Source organism: Cylas formicarius, unplaced genomic scaffold (genome assembly GCF_029955315.1).
Source record: "Cylas formicarius isolate icCylForm1 unplaced genomic scaffold, icCylForm1.1 PGA_scaffold_2__14_contigs__length_35257938, whole genome shotgun sequence".
NCBI classification, from domain to species: domain Eukaryota; kingdom Metazoa; phylum Arthropoda; class Insecta; order Coleoptera; family Brentidae; genus Cylas; species Cylas formicarius.
Genome location: NW_026844319.1, coordinates 30780621 through 30800498, shown reverse-complemented (window position 1 = coordinate 30800498; position 19878 = coordinate 30780621). Strand labels below are relative to the sequence as shown.

General features: G+C 35.7%; 2 protein-coding genes across 3 annotated transcripts in view; both read right to left on the bottom strand.

The window, feature by feature from the left end:
* Positions 1 to 19878, bottom strand: part of LOC132697860 (FK506-binding protein 2) — a 38196-nt gene that overhangs the window by 10398 nt on the left and 7920 nt on the right. The window lies entirely within an intron of this gene.
* On the bottom strand, positions 11366 to 16803 carry LOC132697861 (nucleoside diphosphate kinase-like). The gene is made up of 2 exons (XM_060663573.1): positions 16084 to 16803; positions 11366 to 14004 (listed from the first exon to the last, which is right to left on the bottom strand). Exons 1-2 carry the CDS (start codon positions 16282 to 16284, stop codon positions 13771 to 13773), a joined length of 435 nt encoding a protein of 144 aa, XP_060519556.1. The 5' UTR covers positions 16285 to 16803; the 3' UTR covers positions 11366 to 13770.

The window sequence follows — 19878 nt, the reverse complement described above, 5'->3', positions numbered from 1 at the left end:
TATTAATTGGCCGGTCTCACAAAACAAGTAACGTCAAAATGAAGTTAACTAGCACAATTCGAAAGATGCGAAAGCACGGAAAAATGCTCTGATACCTACCCAATGAAAATTCTTTTCGTTCATAAATGAAAAAAATAAAATTAATAAATTAAATTAAATAAATTAAAACCAAAACAAAGCTTGGAGGTTTAATTATCAATGATTGATTAGAAAACAAATAACTATTAAATTGTGAAAGTTAGTTTTTTTAATTTTATTTTTTTAAATGCCTACGTTGCACACAGAATATTAAAATACTTGTTAAATGTCCATGAGGTGTATCTGCAGATACCCCAAAGCCCCCTCTGTTTAGGTGGCATTAATTTTGAACTTTTTTTTTTAATTTATCTTTTTAAGTTTTCCAATGCCAAAGTTTCGCATAAATTATTTTTTTTAATATGTCTACCCCTAGTGGCATAATCCAAAAGGTACGGAAAGCAAGGAAAAATGCTCTGACAACTACCCAATGAAAATTATTTTCATTCATAAATAAAAAAAATAAAATAATTAAAAGCAAAAAAAAGTTTGGAGATTTAACCAATATTGTTAAACTGTTAAATTGTGAAAGCTATTTTTTAATTTAATTTTTTTAAATGCCTACGTTGCACACAGAATATTAAAATACTTGCTAAATGTGTGTGCAGATACCTCAAAGCCCTCTTTGTTTAGGTTCCATTAATTTTGAACTTTTTTTTTATTTACTTTTTTAATTATTCTAATGCCAAGGCTTTGCATAATTTTTTGTTGTTATTTTTACCCCTACTGGCATAATCCGAAAGGTACGAAGAGCAAGAAAAATGCCTTGACAAATGCCCAATGAAAATTATTTTCATTCATAAATTAAAAAAAAATTAAATAAATTCAAAGCAAAAAAAAGCTTGGAGGTTTAATTAATGAAAGATTAAAAAAAACTATTAAATTGTGAAAGTAATTTTTTAATTTAATTTTTTTAAATACCTATGTTGCACACAGAATATTAAAATCTTTGTTAAATGTAGAGGTCCATGAGGTCTATCTGCAGATACCTCAAAGCCCCCTCTGTTCAGGTTCTAGTAATTTTGAACATTTTTTTAAATTTCAAGCATTTCAAATTCTTGCATGTAATTAATTCTACTACCAAAGAAAAATCACAGAATCAAACAGGAGGGATGGAATCGTATAATACGTGTAACAGTCAGTAAAAACACTAACATCGGCTTAAACCAAAATTACTTTATTAGATTTCATTTTTATTTCACCTGTAGCAAGGCCAAGTCAAGTTTTAAGCCCAGTTTTTGGTCAGCTCTGTGACAAGTTGTCCTTGAAAACTTTTATTGGGCGTTCCGTTCAGTTCCGGAGCTTGGGAAGCATTTTGAAGTTTTAAATGCAATGACCACTCATCTTGTTTAGTCAGAAGCTGCCTTACCACGTGGCACTGTTAATAACAACAAACAAAAATACTTTTGAGATTTCGGATATTTCGTTTTACTGTTTTTTAAAAATTGTCCTATTGTATTGTTAGTTCTGAAAGCTATTTTTAAACTACATTTTGACAAATGTTTTGAAACTTTTTCACTGGGTTCTCCCATGTATGTAATTGTTTTAAATTGTTCGTGTTCTGTATAATATATGTATATGTCTTATGTGACGGCTCCAGCAGTTAAACTCTCAGAAAATTAGTAAATATTTTAGAAGTTCTACACAGATTTTAAACCAAAATTTGCAATAAAAAATTCTTTTGAATTAATCAACAAAATTAAAGATATCAAAATCACTTCTAACGAAACACTATTGTTTTTTGATGTACAAAACTTATTTCCCAGTATTCCACTTCAGGATGTGGATGAGGTTTAGTAGATTTCATTCTCACTCACACACGGACACAGTCATACATAACAGCTCAGATCACCCTTGTATACACAAAATGGCTGCATTTCACTCTTTTATACACAGACTTCTTAATACGCCACTCTCAACAGAAAATTACAACAAAGAACTTAATACCATTAAACAAATTGCACTGAACAACGGATACAATCCGTCCATTATAGATAAAATTATTAAAAAAAAATCCAGACCAGACAACAGTAAAAAAAGACAAAATCAATTTCTGTATTTCATTCCCAGGCTTTCCGTAAGTGTTAGTACAGCTTGATAATGAATTCAATTATAACATTCTCCGGTTTAGACTTATTGCGTATAAATTCAATATTTAGTGAGCGTCTCCCGACAGGAACAGAAAAAAAGCCTCTCGGATGTCTTATAGAAGAACTTTATGAAAATTGAGAAATATCTAAGTAGTTAATCCAACAGGTCAATAATTTTGCTTGAACTGTTTTTGAACCAATAATTTCATGAACTACAAATATCCTAACTCCATTCCCGAATTCAGGTTCAAACGATCCCATCGCCGTTAAAAATGAAAAAATAAACGAACAATGGACGTAAAATGATACGAAAGGGCCGATATTTATTTAAGCGTTGGGGATAGTGCCATAAATAAGTATCGAAACAAGCTTAGTAGGAGGGGGATTTGTAGGAGGCAGTTTTCTCGTTTTGTGGCGAGTTTAAATTTCAATCAAAAATAAATTCCACCAGCAAACATATAACGCGGATATCTCGGTCCCAGATTATCTTAATGCGGATGCGAAACTTCAGGCGGATGAAAGCAAAAAATCGAAAAATTTCGTTTTAATGTTCAACAGTCTGTAAAATTTGAACGAATAAAACTTGAAATATGATTATAGCAAAACCCGTCAATAGCGAACCTCACAAATAAATTCATTAATTTTTACAGATTTTTTTTCATTTTAATAATCATTTTAGCACCAGACAAGACAGAGGCAGTCATTTTGAGGGGAAGACGTAAGCGAGATCACATTGCCTTCAACTTGGAAGGAACGAGGGTGATCCCTTCTAAAACAGCGAAATACTTAGGCATAACCATAGAAAACAGAAGAAGTTTCAGAAAACATATTGACTGTGTAACTGTGAAAGCAGAAGCAAAAATATCCAGCTTAGCCTGAATTATGCCGAATGTATAAGAGGACCCAAGAGCGAAGAAAGAGCAGTACTGTGCAGCGCTATGCACAATATTATTCTGTATGGTGCTCCGGTCTGGAGCGAAGTGCTAACAGTCAAAAAATACAAATGTCAGGTAGAAAGAACACAAATAAAAATGCTTTTGCGTGTGACATCATCTTACAAAACTGTATCCCAAAAAGCACTGCAGGTTGTTGCAGGAGTACTACCAATTGACTTGATGGTCAATGAACGAAAGCACATCTATAAACACAAAGGCGGAGACCCACAAAACAAAAAGGCTACTGAACGCGAAAATGCACTAGATATCTGGCAACAAAGGTAGCAAAACGAGACTCTAAAGGCTCAAGGGACCAAAAAGCCCATACCGAGCCTGAAAATGTGGCTAGATTGCAAACATCGTAGTACAGATTACTACTTAACACAGGCCCTAAGCGCGCACGGCTGTTTTAGAGTTTACGCTAAGAGATTTGGCAAGGACCACACGGACCGCTGCATATACGAGGTTGATACCGCCCAACACACCCTGTTCGAGTGTTCGAAATGGAGAGAGCTAAGGGAGGAAACATATTTCGCAATAGGCTGTGCGCTAAATCTAGATTCCTTTGTACCGAAGATGGTGGAAAGCGCAGAAAATTGGCGGGTTGTGAAAAATATGGTAAGAAGAATTTTGAGCGAAAGAGAGACGAACCTGAAAGACAAAAACAAACAAGGCAGGAACAAGGATAAACAAACACTGCTGGTTGCACCTGAAGATATGTCGACGACGGTTCTGGGTGTAACGATTGGAGCAACAGGGGGTTTTAGTGGGTAGTCCGAAACCTCGGAGAGTCCCACACTACCACGACGCAAACCACGTGGTGGCGCGTGGTGTGCATAAAGCATTTCCTCCTCAAAAAAAAAAGAAAACACTTGATATTATTATTTGTTATTGTTTTATCATTTATTACTAACATTGCAAGATATTCATATCAAATAAAAATTGTTAATCTTTGTTTGCTTTAATTTTTTTAGCTTGAGTTTAAACATTTGGGTTTAACTGCGGTCATGCTAGATAAACTAGATTTTGGTGTTTCACATTCAACCGCTTCACTGTCATCACAGTTTTTATCTTTTTTACTATTGCGCAGTTCTTGGACAGCTTCCGTAATAGTGAAGTTTGGACCCTCTGTAGGCATGTCACTATCAATAGAAGCAAATTCATCTAAATCCAAAATTTCGTTACAAACTTTTAGAAAGAAATGGGTAAATGGCATTTTGTCGTCTACATCAAACAAACTATTTTCTTGGCAATTTTAAAACCACATTCACTGTCGTCTATAAATAAAAAAAAGTTGACAATGCGAAGTAGTGTTTTGCCGCAAGAAGACTAGTTTAACATTTTAGGATCCAAGAAAAGAACAACTTTTCTATTTTCTTTTTTCATTTTATTGCGAAATTTATTCGGTCGTCTTGTCATAACTTCTGTTGTCATCCTCACTTTTTTGTTAGAAACCTATTATTGACGAATCTTCTTTCTCACTTTCCATATTACCACACAGCAAAATAGTCAATCATTATTTTGATGTATTCTTCCGTGTGGATTTCTTATCTTATTTGGCTAGTTAAGTTAAGCAAAAGGTAATTTGATCCCAAATCCCCAACGTCCAAATTAACCTCTGCGAACTGACCACAAACCTTTTTAAAAGTAGTACATAACCATGAAAATCATGATTTTAAGTTTTCGCGCAGTGACTATTTGTACCCGTTTTCCTGGCAAAAGTTTTTTTGTTTGTTCTTATTAACAGTTAAAAATGCCACGTGGTAAGGCAGCTTCTGACTAAACAAGATAAGTGGTCATTGCATTTAAAACGCCAAAATGCTTCCCAAGCTCCGGAACTGAGACTCAAAAAGCCAAAACTGGAAATCGAAAATAAGAAATCAGACGCCCAATAGAAGTTTTCAAGGGCAACTTGTCACAGAGCTGACCAAAAACGGGGCTTAAAACTTAAGTCACTCCGTTTTAGCTTTATTGTATTTGGTCTTGACTTGACTGAGTAGGCCCAAATATCAAACGTCTACATAAAGTCGACAAATTTTACAAATAAATTCAAAATCTTTTTTTTTATAGTACGACTATCGGCAGGTACTCATATTGCATAAACAGTTTCCAGACAAACAAATGGCACTAGGAAAGCCGGTAAAGCTCCAAAGACAACACACAGAAAAGTCTGACTTTGACATGAAAGCATGCCTGTACATTTTTTTTTCACTTTTTATTATTCAAGATTCACTGTAACTTGTTCATTTCGTTACAGTGGTGACAAACTCTAAGGAACTCTCTTTTAAAAAATAAACCCATCTCTATCTCGATATTTGATTTGTTCTATTTTGTCTGTTCGTATAAATACGCCACTGAACCAAGGTGCCAGGTACCTAAGTACATGCTTCTATCGTGCTTCTACTAGGTTCTTACTCCTTACAAATCAGAATTCTAATTTAATTAGTGAATTAAATAAAATCGAAAAATGGTGGAAATATAGCTAAGAACAGTTGGCTCACTGCTCGAACTTTACTGGCAGAACATCTGAATAGCTCCATACCATTTGCGAAGGTTTTACAATCAGGAGATTCTCCTTCTACCTACATGACGTGCCCAAATTATTCAAGTGTACGTTTTTTAATTGTGAGTAAAAGTTGTGGCTGGCATCTCATTGCGTTCCAGTCTAAGTTATCTTCAGGATTCTTCTGTAAATCCACATCTTAAAGGCGTTTCGCTATAGCCTCTGATATTGTCTACTCTACTGCTATTCGTTTTTCAGCTCCAAGCTGATGTCTCTATTGGTTGGTTGTAGTGAAAGCGCGTTGAGCTGTTTCAGACAGAGAGGAATATTACCGCACTAGTTCTTGTAGATTCTCCAGACTGTTAGCTATCGAAACAGCTCAGAGCATGAGATCCGCGTGCATTCGATTGAAACTACTCGGGCGTTTATTTTTTCAGTCCGTTTATCCAAGGACGGTTTTTAAGGCGGCAGAAATTGAAAACGCGAAAGAACAAACAGCGACCGAAATTAAGTTACCTTCGGAAATGATTACGTATTTGTCCAGTAGATCGTGGAAAAGATACGCCGATTACACACGTACTGCGACAAGAATAGCGGAAGAATTTCAGCGGAAAGCTCAGCGAATTATTTCTAATAGAATTAATTACTTCGTCTTGTTTATACATCTATAATATTAACGGCCGAAAAATGAAATAATATTCTGACAGTTTGTTGCTCCTTTTAACACATTTACATAACGCCTGTTTAGCATAGGGTACTTTTACAGATCAATTTAAGTATCCACAATAGGGTGCTTCAAAAACAATTTTTTTTTTAGCTCTTACCCTCTCAAATGTTTCCTCACCAAAGATGAGCCCTGTAGCTCAACTTTAAGGGGTTTTAGTTTCAGATTTAATTAACATGGAAAAATTCTTTTTCACTAAGATTAAATTTACGTATAATGTTCGTGATTTTTTACAATTTCTATTGTTAGAGTTGAGTCTTTAAGCTTTCCAAAACCGTGAGTATGATTATGATTAAAAGAAGATTAATTACAGCAATTTAAAAATGACTAAATTTTGAACTTTTCAGAAATAGCTTCTAATGATTTTTTATCTACATAATTTTTCAAAATGTTTATCCTAATTAATAGTCAGCGTTCTATTTGTATTTATTTCAAATTTTAAAATGGTTGTCAGTCCTTCCTATGTTGCACTCCATTCATCGTCATTTATTTCTCCCTTTCTCTTTTATTTGTATTGTTGTTCCTTTGCATGTTATCCAAACTTCTACTGTAATTCTTGAGAGGACATGGTGTCGGTTTAACCTGATTATATCCCAGAGAGCGAATAAATACCGGGTGCGTACGATATTTGACGACAAATTGATATTAAAATTTATTTACTCATATTTATTGCAAAATCACGAGATGCCCGAATCATATTGATCATTGTGGTTGTTATAACATCCTCCTAATCAAGGGGGTTAAGATCCGGGGAACCAGGTGGCCCTTAGTGTAGGGTGATGTGCCCATAAAAATGTTCGACCATTCAATCTTGTGTCTTTTCTATGATTCAGAGTTTGTGAGGACATGCAGGAAAAAATTGTTCTTCATATATTACAGCCACATATATCGATGCCCTCAAATCCCGTACGCACCCTATAAATAAATTTATGTAGACCTAGACCTAGAGATAATCATCCACTTATTGTACCAAAATCTACTTTAAACTTAGGGCTTGCAACTTAACCGACACCGATGCACAGGAAATGATCGTAAATGTGATCACATGAAAACCGAGCTTCTTGTATTTATGGTTAGTTGCTGAAACGAAAATGTTAATGACCAATCAAATAACAACAATATTTCAACACTTAGTTAAAACTGAAACACAAAAACGCAAATGCAAAGTCCAAAGTGTGGTCAAAAATGATATATCTACAACCGAATACAACTAACCAAAATATATCTACAAAAACATATGAGTGTGTCGACCAAAAAAAACTTGTCTTCCCCAAATTCAACACTTTCTGCTACGAAATTTAATTTTATTAATAAATTGAGTAAAACAACAGAACAAAAAAAACAGTGCAGGCCATGTTATTATATCTCTTCTTATTATTATAAAGCTTTTGCCTTGTACTCTGTAGTCAGACACGTAGCTAGGAAGATGAGCTGCAGCTCTCATTCCATCGTATGGGGGACGTCCAGGAGGTCTGCTCGGTCTTGGGAAACCATCTCTTGCAATTTCCTGCAGTTTGTGGTCATCCATCAGTTCAACATGATCTCTTCATTCGCGCCTTCTGTTTTGGGACCATCGTACCATATCAAGGATACCGTAAAGTTCTTTGATGTCTTCGCTTCTTTTGTGGTCGCTCAGTGTGTAGCCTGTCATAGATCTTAAAGTTCTCATTTCCACTGTTCGGACGATTCTTTTTGCTCTCGAGTTGTCGAGTGTCTATGTTTTGTTATGTTTGTTTCGCCATATTACATCTCGCAGGTACTCTGCTATTAAGGCTGCCTTGGTTGTTTGGCATTTTGCTTCTTTTTGGAGACCTCTGCTGTTCGTGATGCTGACGCCGAGATATAAAGCTAATTTACATCTTCTCCATGTTGTACTTGGAGGCGATGTTTTCGAACTGTAGGTTCATCTTCAGTTATAACATGGCATCTTCCGCATAGCAAATTATCTTAATTTCTTTGTCCCCTAGTCGGTAACCCTTTGAAATTTTCTTCTCTTCAGATATTAGCTCATCTATAATCAGTTTGAAAAGGCTCAGGCTGTGGCCTTGTCTTATTTCTGTCTGCATGGGTATTTTACGTGTTTTTCTGCCCTCCACTTGTATTTGTCGGTATTTAACTCAACTACGAACTTTATTAAGTCTGGTGCACGTCTTTTAAGCCGTCAAATGCTTTTGTGAGATCTATAAAACACATATACACTGTTTTACTGTATTCTATAGACTTTTCAGCAATCTGCCTGATTGCAAAGATGACATCTATTGTTGATATATTTTTTCTAAAGTCTTGTTGCTCTTCACCCATCCCACCAGAAGATATTTCGTCCGATAGGATTTAAGTCAATAACTTCAGTATTGAGCTTAACAGTATGATTCCCCGCTATTTTACTGGGTCTTTTCTGCTTCCTTTCTTAAATATCAGTTATTACTTTGTTGGTCTTAATTATTTTGTTAAAGAATAGGTGAAGTTCATTTGATAGTTCCTCTTCTCCGTACTTCAGTAATTCAGTACTTCGTTGGATATTTGATCTTCTCCTATAGAGTGGCGGTTTTTTAGTTTGATGATTGTTAGTTCAATTCTTTGCTTAGACACGGTCCATGGTTCCTGAGGGATGCTAAGGTGTTATTATATGAACGTAAAAATATTACTTGTCAAGCGTCAACAGTCACATTACGTAACCACAGTTTTATTCCCTGCCATTCAAGCCAAGAATACTGGTAAAATTTTCTAAAAATATGTTCCTACTTTTTATTTAGCACTAATGACGAAGTCGCAGAATCTCTTTTTAAATTATTGTTAATATTATCCTCTCTTCCCAACATAACAAGGATTTTATATCTATAACAGCGATTTTGTAAGATATCCATGAAACGATACGAACGTTTCAGATTAAAAAAAAAAGAAAAACGAGTTTTCTTCCCCCCTAGATTCGCGGCTTTAGACAAAACAAATTAAATCTTCGCGGCTTGCCGTTTCTAGACGCTCTAAACAACTCCCGAGACCATAAACAAGCGAACATTACGGCGGCTCCTTTCGACGTTAGGTTTTTTTTATTTCATATTTCAAGGCTCCTTTAGACGATTCCCCCAACCACCCGTTTTGTTTTCCGCCCTCGGGTGTCGCGCCATGTTCCCATCGTAAATTTTCCGAAATTGTTCGAGTCTGTGTGTCGTATATAGATACGTATATAAAGGATAGGGACGGCATCTGCACTAAAGCAGTGCTGCGTGTATGATTTTCCGTATCCGAGGCGCATCGCAGGTGTGATATTTAGCACCGCAGGATTGAAGCCTTGCCGTCTCATCAGGAGGCAGGAATTTGGTCTTACAATTTGGATGAAATACAAATGAGAGACAACAAATGAGACTGCGGTACATCCAAGAAACGAACTTGAGGAACAAGCTGGCATCGCAGAAGTATCCCCTACTCGGGGACGTGATTCCCTTCAACCAGGCCCTTCCGAAATGCAGTTAGAAAGAAAGGTTTCGAAAGAACCTCCTAAAGGAAAACTAACATCTGTTCCTAATATAATATCAACGATGAAGAACGCTCGAACTAGCCTAATGGGGAACTTAAATTCACCAACTCACATGACTCGTATTCGCCAGAAGAAGCAAAGAGAAAAACAAATACCTTAGCCATCCAAGCCGAAGAAAGAAAAACATTCCAAACAGAAAGCATCAAAGTCTACAGAAAAGGTGTTTACAAAATACGCAAGCGCGAGTCTACCTCTTCATAATCTGATGAAGATGTAACCTTGGATGATTTGTCTGGTGGGGAAGAAACCTTTGATGACCTCGAAAATCAATGCGTTGGTTATTTCGACGATTATCGCTGGTTGGAATGCGTCCTCCTACACCAACATATGCCAACTATGTGGTGTGGCGTCGGTGGTTCATCTCTGCTTTACGTTCTAGGAGAGATGGGGGCCAATTTAAATTTTTATTATTTTATTTTTTATAATTATTCATTCTGTTAGGTTAGCCTTTAAAATGCGCCAAATAAATAACCAAACACTTTTTTGCAGAGCCTAATTCGAATAAATAAAAAAAGCTTTTTTAAAGTTTTTCAAAAGGTGGCCCATATCTCCCTGACTTAACCCTTTGAAAAAGAATCTGTATCTACCCCCCTCCCAATTTCAACCCCCGAAAGCCCGATCCTCAGGCCGACGGCCGAGAAGACTCTAAAATATTCCGACCGCCTCTTCGATATTGACCAAATCTAGATGAAACTTTAATCGAGACATAAAATGTAAAGCCGGACTGGGGAATTTACGACGGGACGGGGACGTTTTTCACCGATTAAATATTTAACCTGCCGTTCCGGCCGTCCCCGCCCACTAATATAATAAAAGACGTACGGTTATCAACGGGGCGTTTACTCGAAATTTTCAATCTTGATACACACCTAGGGGTGGGTGGAGCTTGTTAGGATTTTTTGTGGCTTTTAACCAGCAAGTCGATTTATTTTTGACAAACTTTAACTAAACTTACCCAAATTTTTTGCGAAGCCGTCGTGCCCCACTCACCCAAATTTATAATGTTATATATAACAATTATAATTATTTATTAAAAAGTATTTAATAAAAAAAAACGGTACTGATTAGAAACTATTTTTCTATAGATTAAAAAAATTGTTTTTGGTATTTATAAGATTTTCGAAAGCTCTGGCTTTAGGCGACATCTATAGAATTATCCAATAAATAACACTTTCAATAATCTAATTATAGCTTTTTTTTTGAAATTTTCAGCGGTCCATTTTTCCCCTGATATTAAGCAAAGGGCTAAAAATGTACAAATAATCAGAATCTATAATCATTGGAAGAAGAAAAAATTTGGTTAATTTTTGAGGGGGGCCGCCGTGCCCCACCCGCCCATATATTATCGAACAGGATTTAAAAGACCAAAAGGTCAGCTACCCTTTCTCGATCATACGGCGTGTACAGTGTGATCGAAACTATGAATGATAGAAAGAAAAGATAACTAGAAAAATTACAGGCTCTAATCTAATTCTTTTATTTTTGTATTTGTTATACAGAAAAATATTAAATACAAAAGTTATAGATTAAAATAAACAATTTCAAATTATTTTCAAATATACATGATGATTTACAAATACGTGGGAAATCAAACTTATATTTTAAATATCATAATTATTTATTTAAAGAAGAAAAAGTGGGTTGCAGTACAAAATACGAAATTTAATCTAAAGTCTAACTAACATAAGCATAACAAGAGAATAGGAAAAGACTAAAATTAATAATTATAATTAATAGAGCCATATTCGGAGTACATTGAGAAAATGGGAGAAACTTTTAAAACATTTGTTCTTGGTGTGGCCAGAAAAAGGTGTTACTATGTCTAGAGTTAATATGAGGAAACCAGCAAATTTACTCTAAATAACAGGTCAGAGCAATCGAACAAGTTATTAACAACTGTAAATAAAGTCCTTAAATAATTATAATCATCAAGCAAAACCATTTAATAATATCGTATCCGAAAAGCCTTATGGGGGATATACTCCATCCAATTTATACCATGCATACTTCAAAAATTTACGCCGAATTTTTTGCAGGCTATTAAAAGATAATTGTAACCGAGAGACCAAAGTACGAATACATATTAAAAATAAAACCTGACGTATGAGTTACATAATATTCTTATCACTTTCGTATTTTTAAAATCCTGTTTTGAGCTTGTTGAGGCCTCTGCCAGTACCTCATTAACATGTCCCAAGTCACAAAAAGTGGGAACGGGTGACATTTTTTATCAAAAAGAGACCTTCGTACAACATATACTTGACGATTTAGAAGCAAAAATATTGCAGCAAGTATTACACAGGGCAGCGTACTAGGGCCAATATTATTTCTTTTGTATATTAACAACATTACAGAACTGTATGAAATTGGTCAAAATTGTAAAATCACAAAGTACGCCGATGATACCAATGTTTTAATTGTAAATAAGGACACCCCAAACCTCAAAAACTAGGCTGAGAGATTGAAGCGGAAAATTGGTTTGGTAAAAATAAATTAGTTATTAATAATGCTAAGACTGCTGTAACAAGGTTTAGAACAAATCGATCAAGAGTTGCAGAATGTTCTTGGGTGTGTCTTTGGATAGCACCTTATCATGGGAAAATCATGTAAATAATGTAGTAGATACGTTAAATAACGTAATATATAGTCTTAGGCTATTACGTAGGAATATTTCATGGGAAACAAAAAAAAATGCTTTATTACAATAATTTTAAGACACATAGGTATGAGATACGGTCTTGTTACATATGGAAATTGCAGTGACATAGAAATAATTTTTATTTGCCAAAAGAGAGCCCTGTGAACTATAGAACTATATCGCAGTTAAGCGTTCGAGAATCATGTAGGGGAAAATTTAGGACAAATAAAATTTTAACTTTAGCTGCAATTTTCGTACTGTTCATTTTTGAAACCAGAAACCTTTTTGAAAATAGTTTGTCTCAGGAAGCTTATGGGACAAGAACCATGAATTACACACATCCCAGGCACAGACTGACCATGAGTGAGAAGGGTGCGTATTATGAGTGTATTAGTTGTTATAATTGTTAATTATTTAATTAGTTTTTAATTTACTCGTAGAAATTGAACCATAGAGTGTAGAAGAAGACTATAGATTTACTCAAAATATGTAGGAAAACCATTGTAAATAACACTATTTCAATGTACTCGTAATTATACTTTGAAATAATAAGGAGATTTATCACTCGTCCAAAAATCTCACAACATCATGACACAAAATTCCGTTTGAAATACCATAATCAATTCTACTACCAAAGAAAAATCCCAGAATCAAACGGGAGGTATGGCTTTAACCAAAATTACTTTATTAGATTTCATTTTTATTTCATCTGTAGCAAGGCCAATTCAATGAGTTTATGAAATTGGCAATATCACAAGAGTAAGATCTTTTAAAAATGTTTGTAAATTTGAGCTATGACCGAAGATAGCAAAAAAAAGCCACCTGCAACAAAAATCTGTTAGACACGAGACATCCCGAAATTTGTAATTGAAATAATGGCTCTCGTACCCCTTCGATTAACTTTAGTCAAGAGTTTTGCAGCCTTTTAACTACTGAATATTGATTTAACTGACAAAACCAAGGAGTTACAGAGAAGTTTAAATAAAGGAAAAAGTGTTGTTTTCATGTTTCAACTGCTCTCCTAAACTTATAAGTAAGTTTATAGCCTAGATACTGGAGGCGGTTTTTGCACAAATTGCAAAATTGCAATGGCACATCGTCAACTTTAAAAAAAATAATTATTCTACCTTTTTTCAACATGAATGACATCCATCGACATAGCAATTTGTGTTATGTTAAGGGCTCGAACCGCTAAGCTTTTATTTTAACGTGGACGCCTGATGAATCCGACGAAAACATTTGAAAACAACTCGATACAAGCCCTTCCCCGTCAGTCCTCGTAAAACCAGTTCTCCAAGCTCGATTTCCACCCGACAATTTCGTCCGCGTCGAACCATAAGTCGATTTCCCTTTCCGCCGAGACGATCGAGTCGGATCCGTGGATCAGATTTCGTCCGGACTGAAGACCGAAATCGCCGCGGATCGTTCCGGGGGCGCTCTCCGAGGGGTTGGTGGCTCCGATGAGGCGGCGTCCCATTTTCACCACTCCCGGACCCTCCCATACCTACAGGGGACCATTTGGTCAGTTACAAACGGTGCCAGTGGTTCCCAACATTTTTTACAAGGCACCACCGTTCACCTCCAACCATTATATTTTATTATTTAGTAATATATTGGTTAGTTCGGACTACATATACAAGGTGGCGCACACGGGCGACCTCTCTTGGGGAAACGGACCACCCAAGAATTGTACAATGTGAAGTGAAAGTCCGATCAGGCCAATTGTGCGTTTAACGTCATAGCACGACAACTTTATTTAGTTCAAAATATAGCCTTTATTTTAAAACCTGCGGATTTAAAGAAAAAACTAATAAAACAATAACTAATATTTCAAAACGTGGCACTGGAAACTTTTGCCCCTAAAACGTGGAAAAATTTCAATAGACATACTAGACACTAGCGAGTTCAGTGAAAATATTCAGGACAAAAATTCATAATATTTAATTATTAGTATTTACAAATGCTGAACATAACTTGTATGTATTTGACCAATGAGCAAAGGAAATCGAGTTGTTAATATCCATGTCTAAACACAAGCTCTGAAACATTGTCTAAAACGTAAGTACCAAATGCCACAATGTTCACAAAATAAATTATTTTGATTGTAACTAACGGCCTAGACATTCCTTACAAACTATTTTAAAAGCAATATCTAAAGCGTCTGACAAAAACAAATTAACGTCAGAAGCGCTTACGTCACTAAATAGTAATTTTAATCTTTTGGGGTGTGTTTAAAAGCTTTCTTAATAATTCCCAATTATAAAATTTCATAATTTGCAAACCACGAAAGGAAAAAGTTTGCGAATTCCGAGGAATTAAAAATAATTAAAGACTTTCTGGACGAATTCCGAAGAAACTCAGAAGAATTTCAAAGAATTACAAATAATAAAAGAAATTCCAATGGAATCCAGATGAAATTCGAGGTGTTTAGGGCAATTGTAAGTAATTGAAGGGAATTCCGAAACATTAAAAGTAATAACAGATATTCATGAGGAATTCCAAATTCATTCAGACAAATTCCGAAAAAATTTAAAAGAATTTTGAGGTATTTCGAGCAATTGCAAGTAAAAATTCCAAAGAAATCCACAATAATAAAACATATTCCGGTGGAATTAAATAGAAGACGTATTCCAAGGAAACATAATTAGAGGTTTTAGGAAGGAATTATATAAAAAATCCAAGATAAGCTCGAGGAATAATAAGTAATTAAAAGCTTTCTGTAGGAATTTAAGAGAAATCCAGAAGAGCTCCAAACATTTTTGGAAGAATTTCCATGAGTTGCAGAGGAATTCAGTAATGTTGTAAGTTATTCAATGCCTTCCGCAGGATTTCCAAAAAAAATCAGAAGAATTCCGAAGGCTTACATGTAATAAAAGGTATTCTGCAGGAATTTCAATTTCCATATATTCAGAGAAAGTCATTTGGAATTACAATGAAATCCAGAAGAATTCCGAGGTATTCCGAAGACTTCGCGTAGGAATTCCGAAGAAACTCAAAAAAATTTCAAAAGATTACAAATAAAAGAAATTACAATGGAATCCAGAAGAAATTTGAGGCATTTAGGACAATTGTAAGTCATTGAAAGGAATTCCGAAAAAATCCGAAGAAATTCAAAAGAAGACTAAGTTTAAGTTTAAGGCATTTTGGAGGAATTAAAAAGAAATCCGCAATAATAATTACGGTGGAATTAAATAGAAGAATCGGAATGTATTCCAAGCAATCATAATTAAAAGTTTTGGTTAGTTTTGGTTAGTTAGATACAAAGAATCCAGGATGAGTTCGAGGAATTTCAAGGAATAATAAGTAATTAAAAGCACTCCGGAGAGAATTCCAAGCATTTTGAAAATAATTTCAATAATTCCCAGAGGAATTCAGTGAAATTGTAAGCTATTCAAGGCCCTCAGAAGAATTCCGAAGGCATACATGTAATAAAAGATATTCTGGGGAAATTCCATATATTTTCGGAAAAACTCCCGGAAATCCAAGAGAAATCCAAGGAGAGCTAAAAGAATTCTTCTGTAATTTGATGGTACTATAGGTAATTATAGGAATGCTGACGTAGTGTGTTGTTTCCTCTACTAACCATAGGCACTACAGGTCCCGATCCGACGTACTCGATCAAATTGGCGAAAAACGCTTTGTCAGCCAATTCGGCGTAGTGGTTCCGCAAGAGACACTCCGACGCCCACGTGTACTTCATCGCTACCAGCTTGAAGCCCTTGTCTTCGAACCTGGCGATCAGACGTCCCACCAGACCGCGTTGAACCCCGTCAGGCTTGACCATCACGAAGGTCCTCTCGTGGTCTTCGCGTGGGAAGCTTCGCAAACAAAACGCAACGTCGCAGTGCCAAGTTGCAAAGAAAATTTTCTAACGAAGAAAGCCAAAACGCTAACAACATAGTGAATTATTTATACGCTGTTTGCTAGATAGAGAGGCGGCGCGCGGGGATGGGTATTTTTATATTGCAAGTGAACCTTATTATCTTCATATTTTAAATATTCTGTTATCACAGGTAATCAGACGTCGGTAGCAAGGCAAGAAGACCACGTCCTCAAGCATCCCCCTCCAAGACTGATGGAATTATGTCCGCTGAATTTTACATTAGACGGTAAGTATTTTCACATTACTCGTTTTTAACCATTTGGATAGCGTTTAATTGTGTTAGCTTGATGCGTACAACACCGCAAAAAAAAAACGCACAAATTATCTCTTCAATCGAAAGTGAACTTCGCCAGCGACCTGTTGCTTGACAACTGGATATGACACGCGCAGCAGTTCGGAGAGTATGGCAACGGCATGAGGAGACTGGATCCTTTGTTAGGCGCCCCAGGCAGAAGGCGAATTACAACGGCTTATTGTGTCAACAATACTATGAAATTGTCACCTCAATGCGGTTCAAATGCAACAATAACTCCAGTGAGAAGAAAACTGAAGCAAAATAACCTGCCAACCAAAAACAACTGCAATTGGTCCAAAATTTACTCCAGCTCATCGACAAGCACGCCTACGCTTTGTACGGTATCATCTGAATTGGATATTGGACCAATAGGGATCTGTTCTGTTCTCAGATGTTATTAGGGCATTATTAATAGTGTTAAGTTGTTAATTGTCAATAACTAAACCTATCCTAAACCAACAATGCTAAACATAAAAAGCAAAAATAAATTTCAATCAATTTAAACTCGTACAAAACTTCTGGATCGAAGCATCGAAGGTGGTAGAGTTGGATATATCAACTATATATGTGGTATCTCTTTCTTAACTGATTGCAGTTTCAGTCAAACTCTGAAGAAGCCATCAGGATGATTGGCGAAACGTCAGCTATTTCGACTAAGCAAAAACCGACGCAGGAGGAATCTAGAAGTTTTGTAAAAAGCATCACAGTAGCCTGTGGAAGTTTCTTTGAAAAAAAGAATGCTTTATTATTCCGTGTATATTAAATTTCTATACAATATAAATACGAATACAAGTGGGCCTTTATTATTGAGAAAGGGTCACTTCTTAATGATAGAATAAGGCAATTTGAACTATTTAATAAAAAGGAATTTTTGGCAATAAATATTATTATTCCGTGTATATTAATTTTTTTGACAGAATACACAAACGATAGATAGATAGATAGTTTTATTCACAAAGCCCAGTATGTATACAGTGGATGTTTCGTCAGGAAACTAGTACATTATAGAGTAGTATTAAGATACATGGAATTATGTATATAAACAATACGATAACACAAATTTAACAGTACAGTTTAGAACCATTGCAAAAGGATATACAAACAGTACAAACATATTGACAAAATGTAGAGAAAATATCACTAAACTCATCAGGGCACTCCTGTAATATACGTTTCAAATTCTTTCAGGTCGTAGAAAGCATTGGTTGACAGAAGCTTTCTGATGCACTTTTTAAATTGATTTTTTGAAGAACATGTGGTTCAGTCTTGGCTTTAGAAGGTGTTCTCTGCTTCGGGTGTTATAACCGTGGACATCCGTGTGTTTCTTGTGAGAGCCTTTATTTTTATGAACGATGATGAATAATTTAAATAAATATATGCAAGGCACTGTTAGTATTTTATACTTTATAAATATATCTTCGCAGGATAGCCTCGGTGGCAGTCTGAAAATCAACCTACGTATCCTTTTTTGCTGAATGAACACCCTCTCCGCATCACTCGCTTGTCCCCAGTTTGCGATATTATATGAAATAGACGAGTATGCTGAGGCGTAATATAAAGTCATCAATGATCTTTCAAAGAAAGAATCTCTGATTGTTAACATTGCAAAAAACGTTTTGTTCAGTTTATTACAAACACTATCTATATCGTAGTCCCACTTTAGGAAGGCATCGATGTAAGATCCGAGAAACTTTGTTGTGTGGTTTAGCTCCACGCGTGAACCCGCAAAGCTGAACACGCTAGGTTAGTCAGAGGTTTAACATACTGACAAGTGAATTCGATCGCAACTGTTTTTTTCCAAATTTATGATCAAACTGTGCCACAACACTAGAGAACCTATTGATCAGCTCCTGAGTTTTCCTTTCGGAGATGAAGATGGATGTGTCATCCGCGTACATAAAAAGGCGGCAGCTGCTATTGAGGAACTCAGGAAGGTCATTCACATACAGAAGAAAAAGTAGTGGACCTAAGATTCCTCCCTGGGGCGTGCCTAAGTTGACGTTGAACGGTTTCGAGTACATTCCGTTGACTTTATTTCCCTGTTCTTCATATATGATATTATCCAACTATTGATATTACCTCGAAACCCCAGGCATTCTACATTCCCACAACTGTCTCATCCATGTCGAGTTTGTCGTAGATATACTAGACAAATTCATTAGTCCCCGTTTCCGTTGAGTAACCAACACGGAAACCATGTTGCACATTCGATATAATGTTTTCTTGCTCCAAAAAATGTGTCATTCTGTCGTACATGGCCTCTTCGAGTATTTTAGAGAACCAACCTGCGATTGTTATAGGCCTACAATTCTCTATTAGCTCAGAGTCTCCCTTTTTGAATACAGGAATCATTTTTGATTTTTTCAATGCCGCAGGGAACTGCCCGCAGAGAACGGACGTATTGGTAATAGTAGTTAAATATGGAGCTAAAACATCTCCACAAGTTTTTATGAGTTGTATAGGTATTTCATCGATTCCAACAGATCACTTGTTTCTATCGGTGTATGGCATGAAAAACATACTCTTTCCCTTGGTGGTTGGAAGAGTGCCAGTTTCATCTTTAGTGAACATAGTATCGGTTTTCGACTGCACGTGAGTGGCAAAAAATTGTCCGAATTCATTTGCTATTATGTTATCATTAATTACATTGACATTATTAACATTTATTCGTATACGGCGTTGAGTTTTTTTCTTACCCAGCTTCTCGTTGACAAGCTCCCACATTTTTAAGTGGCTCTTTATTGAGAAAGAGTCACTTCTTCATAATAGAATAAGGCATGATATTACAGGATGCGGATTAAGACCAGCAACATTTTCACATTTTAAGAATTATTTAATAAAGAATTTTTGGCAATAAAGATTTATTATTATTATTATTCCGTGTATATTAAATTTCTTTGACAGAATACATGAACGATAGAAATCCGAATATAAGTGGCACTTTATTGAGGAAGAGTCATAATAGAATAAGGCATTTTGGACTAAATGAGTTAACGAGTAAATGGAAGAACAGCAACGTTTTCACATTTTAAGAATTATTTACCCTACCCTGGGTATATACAAACAGATTGATCAACTTTGATTTGTATTTTTCACATCAGTCAGAAGCAAAAATTAATCGTTATATACAAAGGACGGTCCCCAAGATATGACGCGAAAGAGCGTGTCCCCGGAAGACCGTCAGCAATTTAACTTTCGAG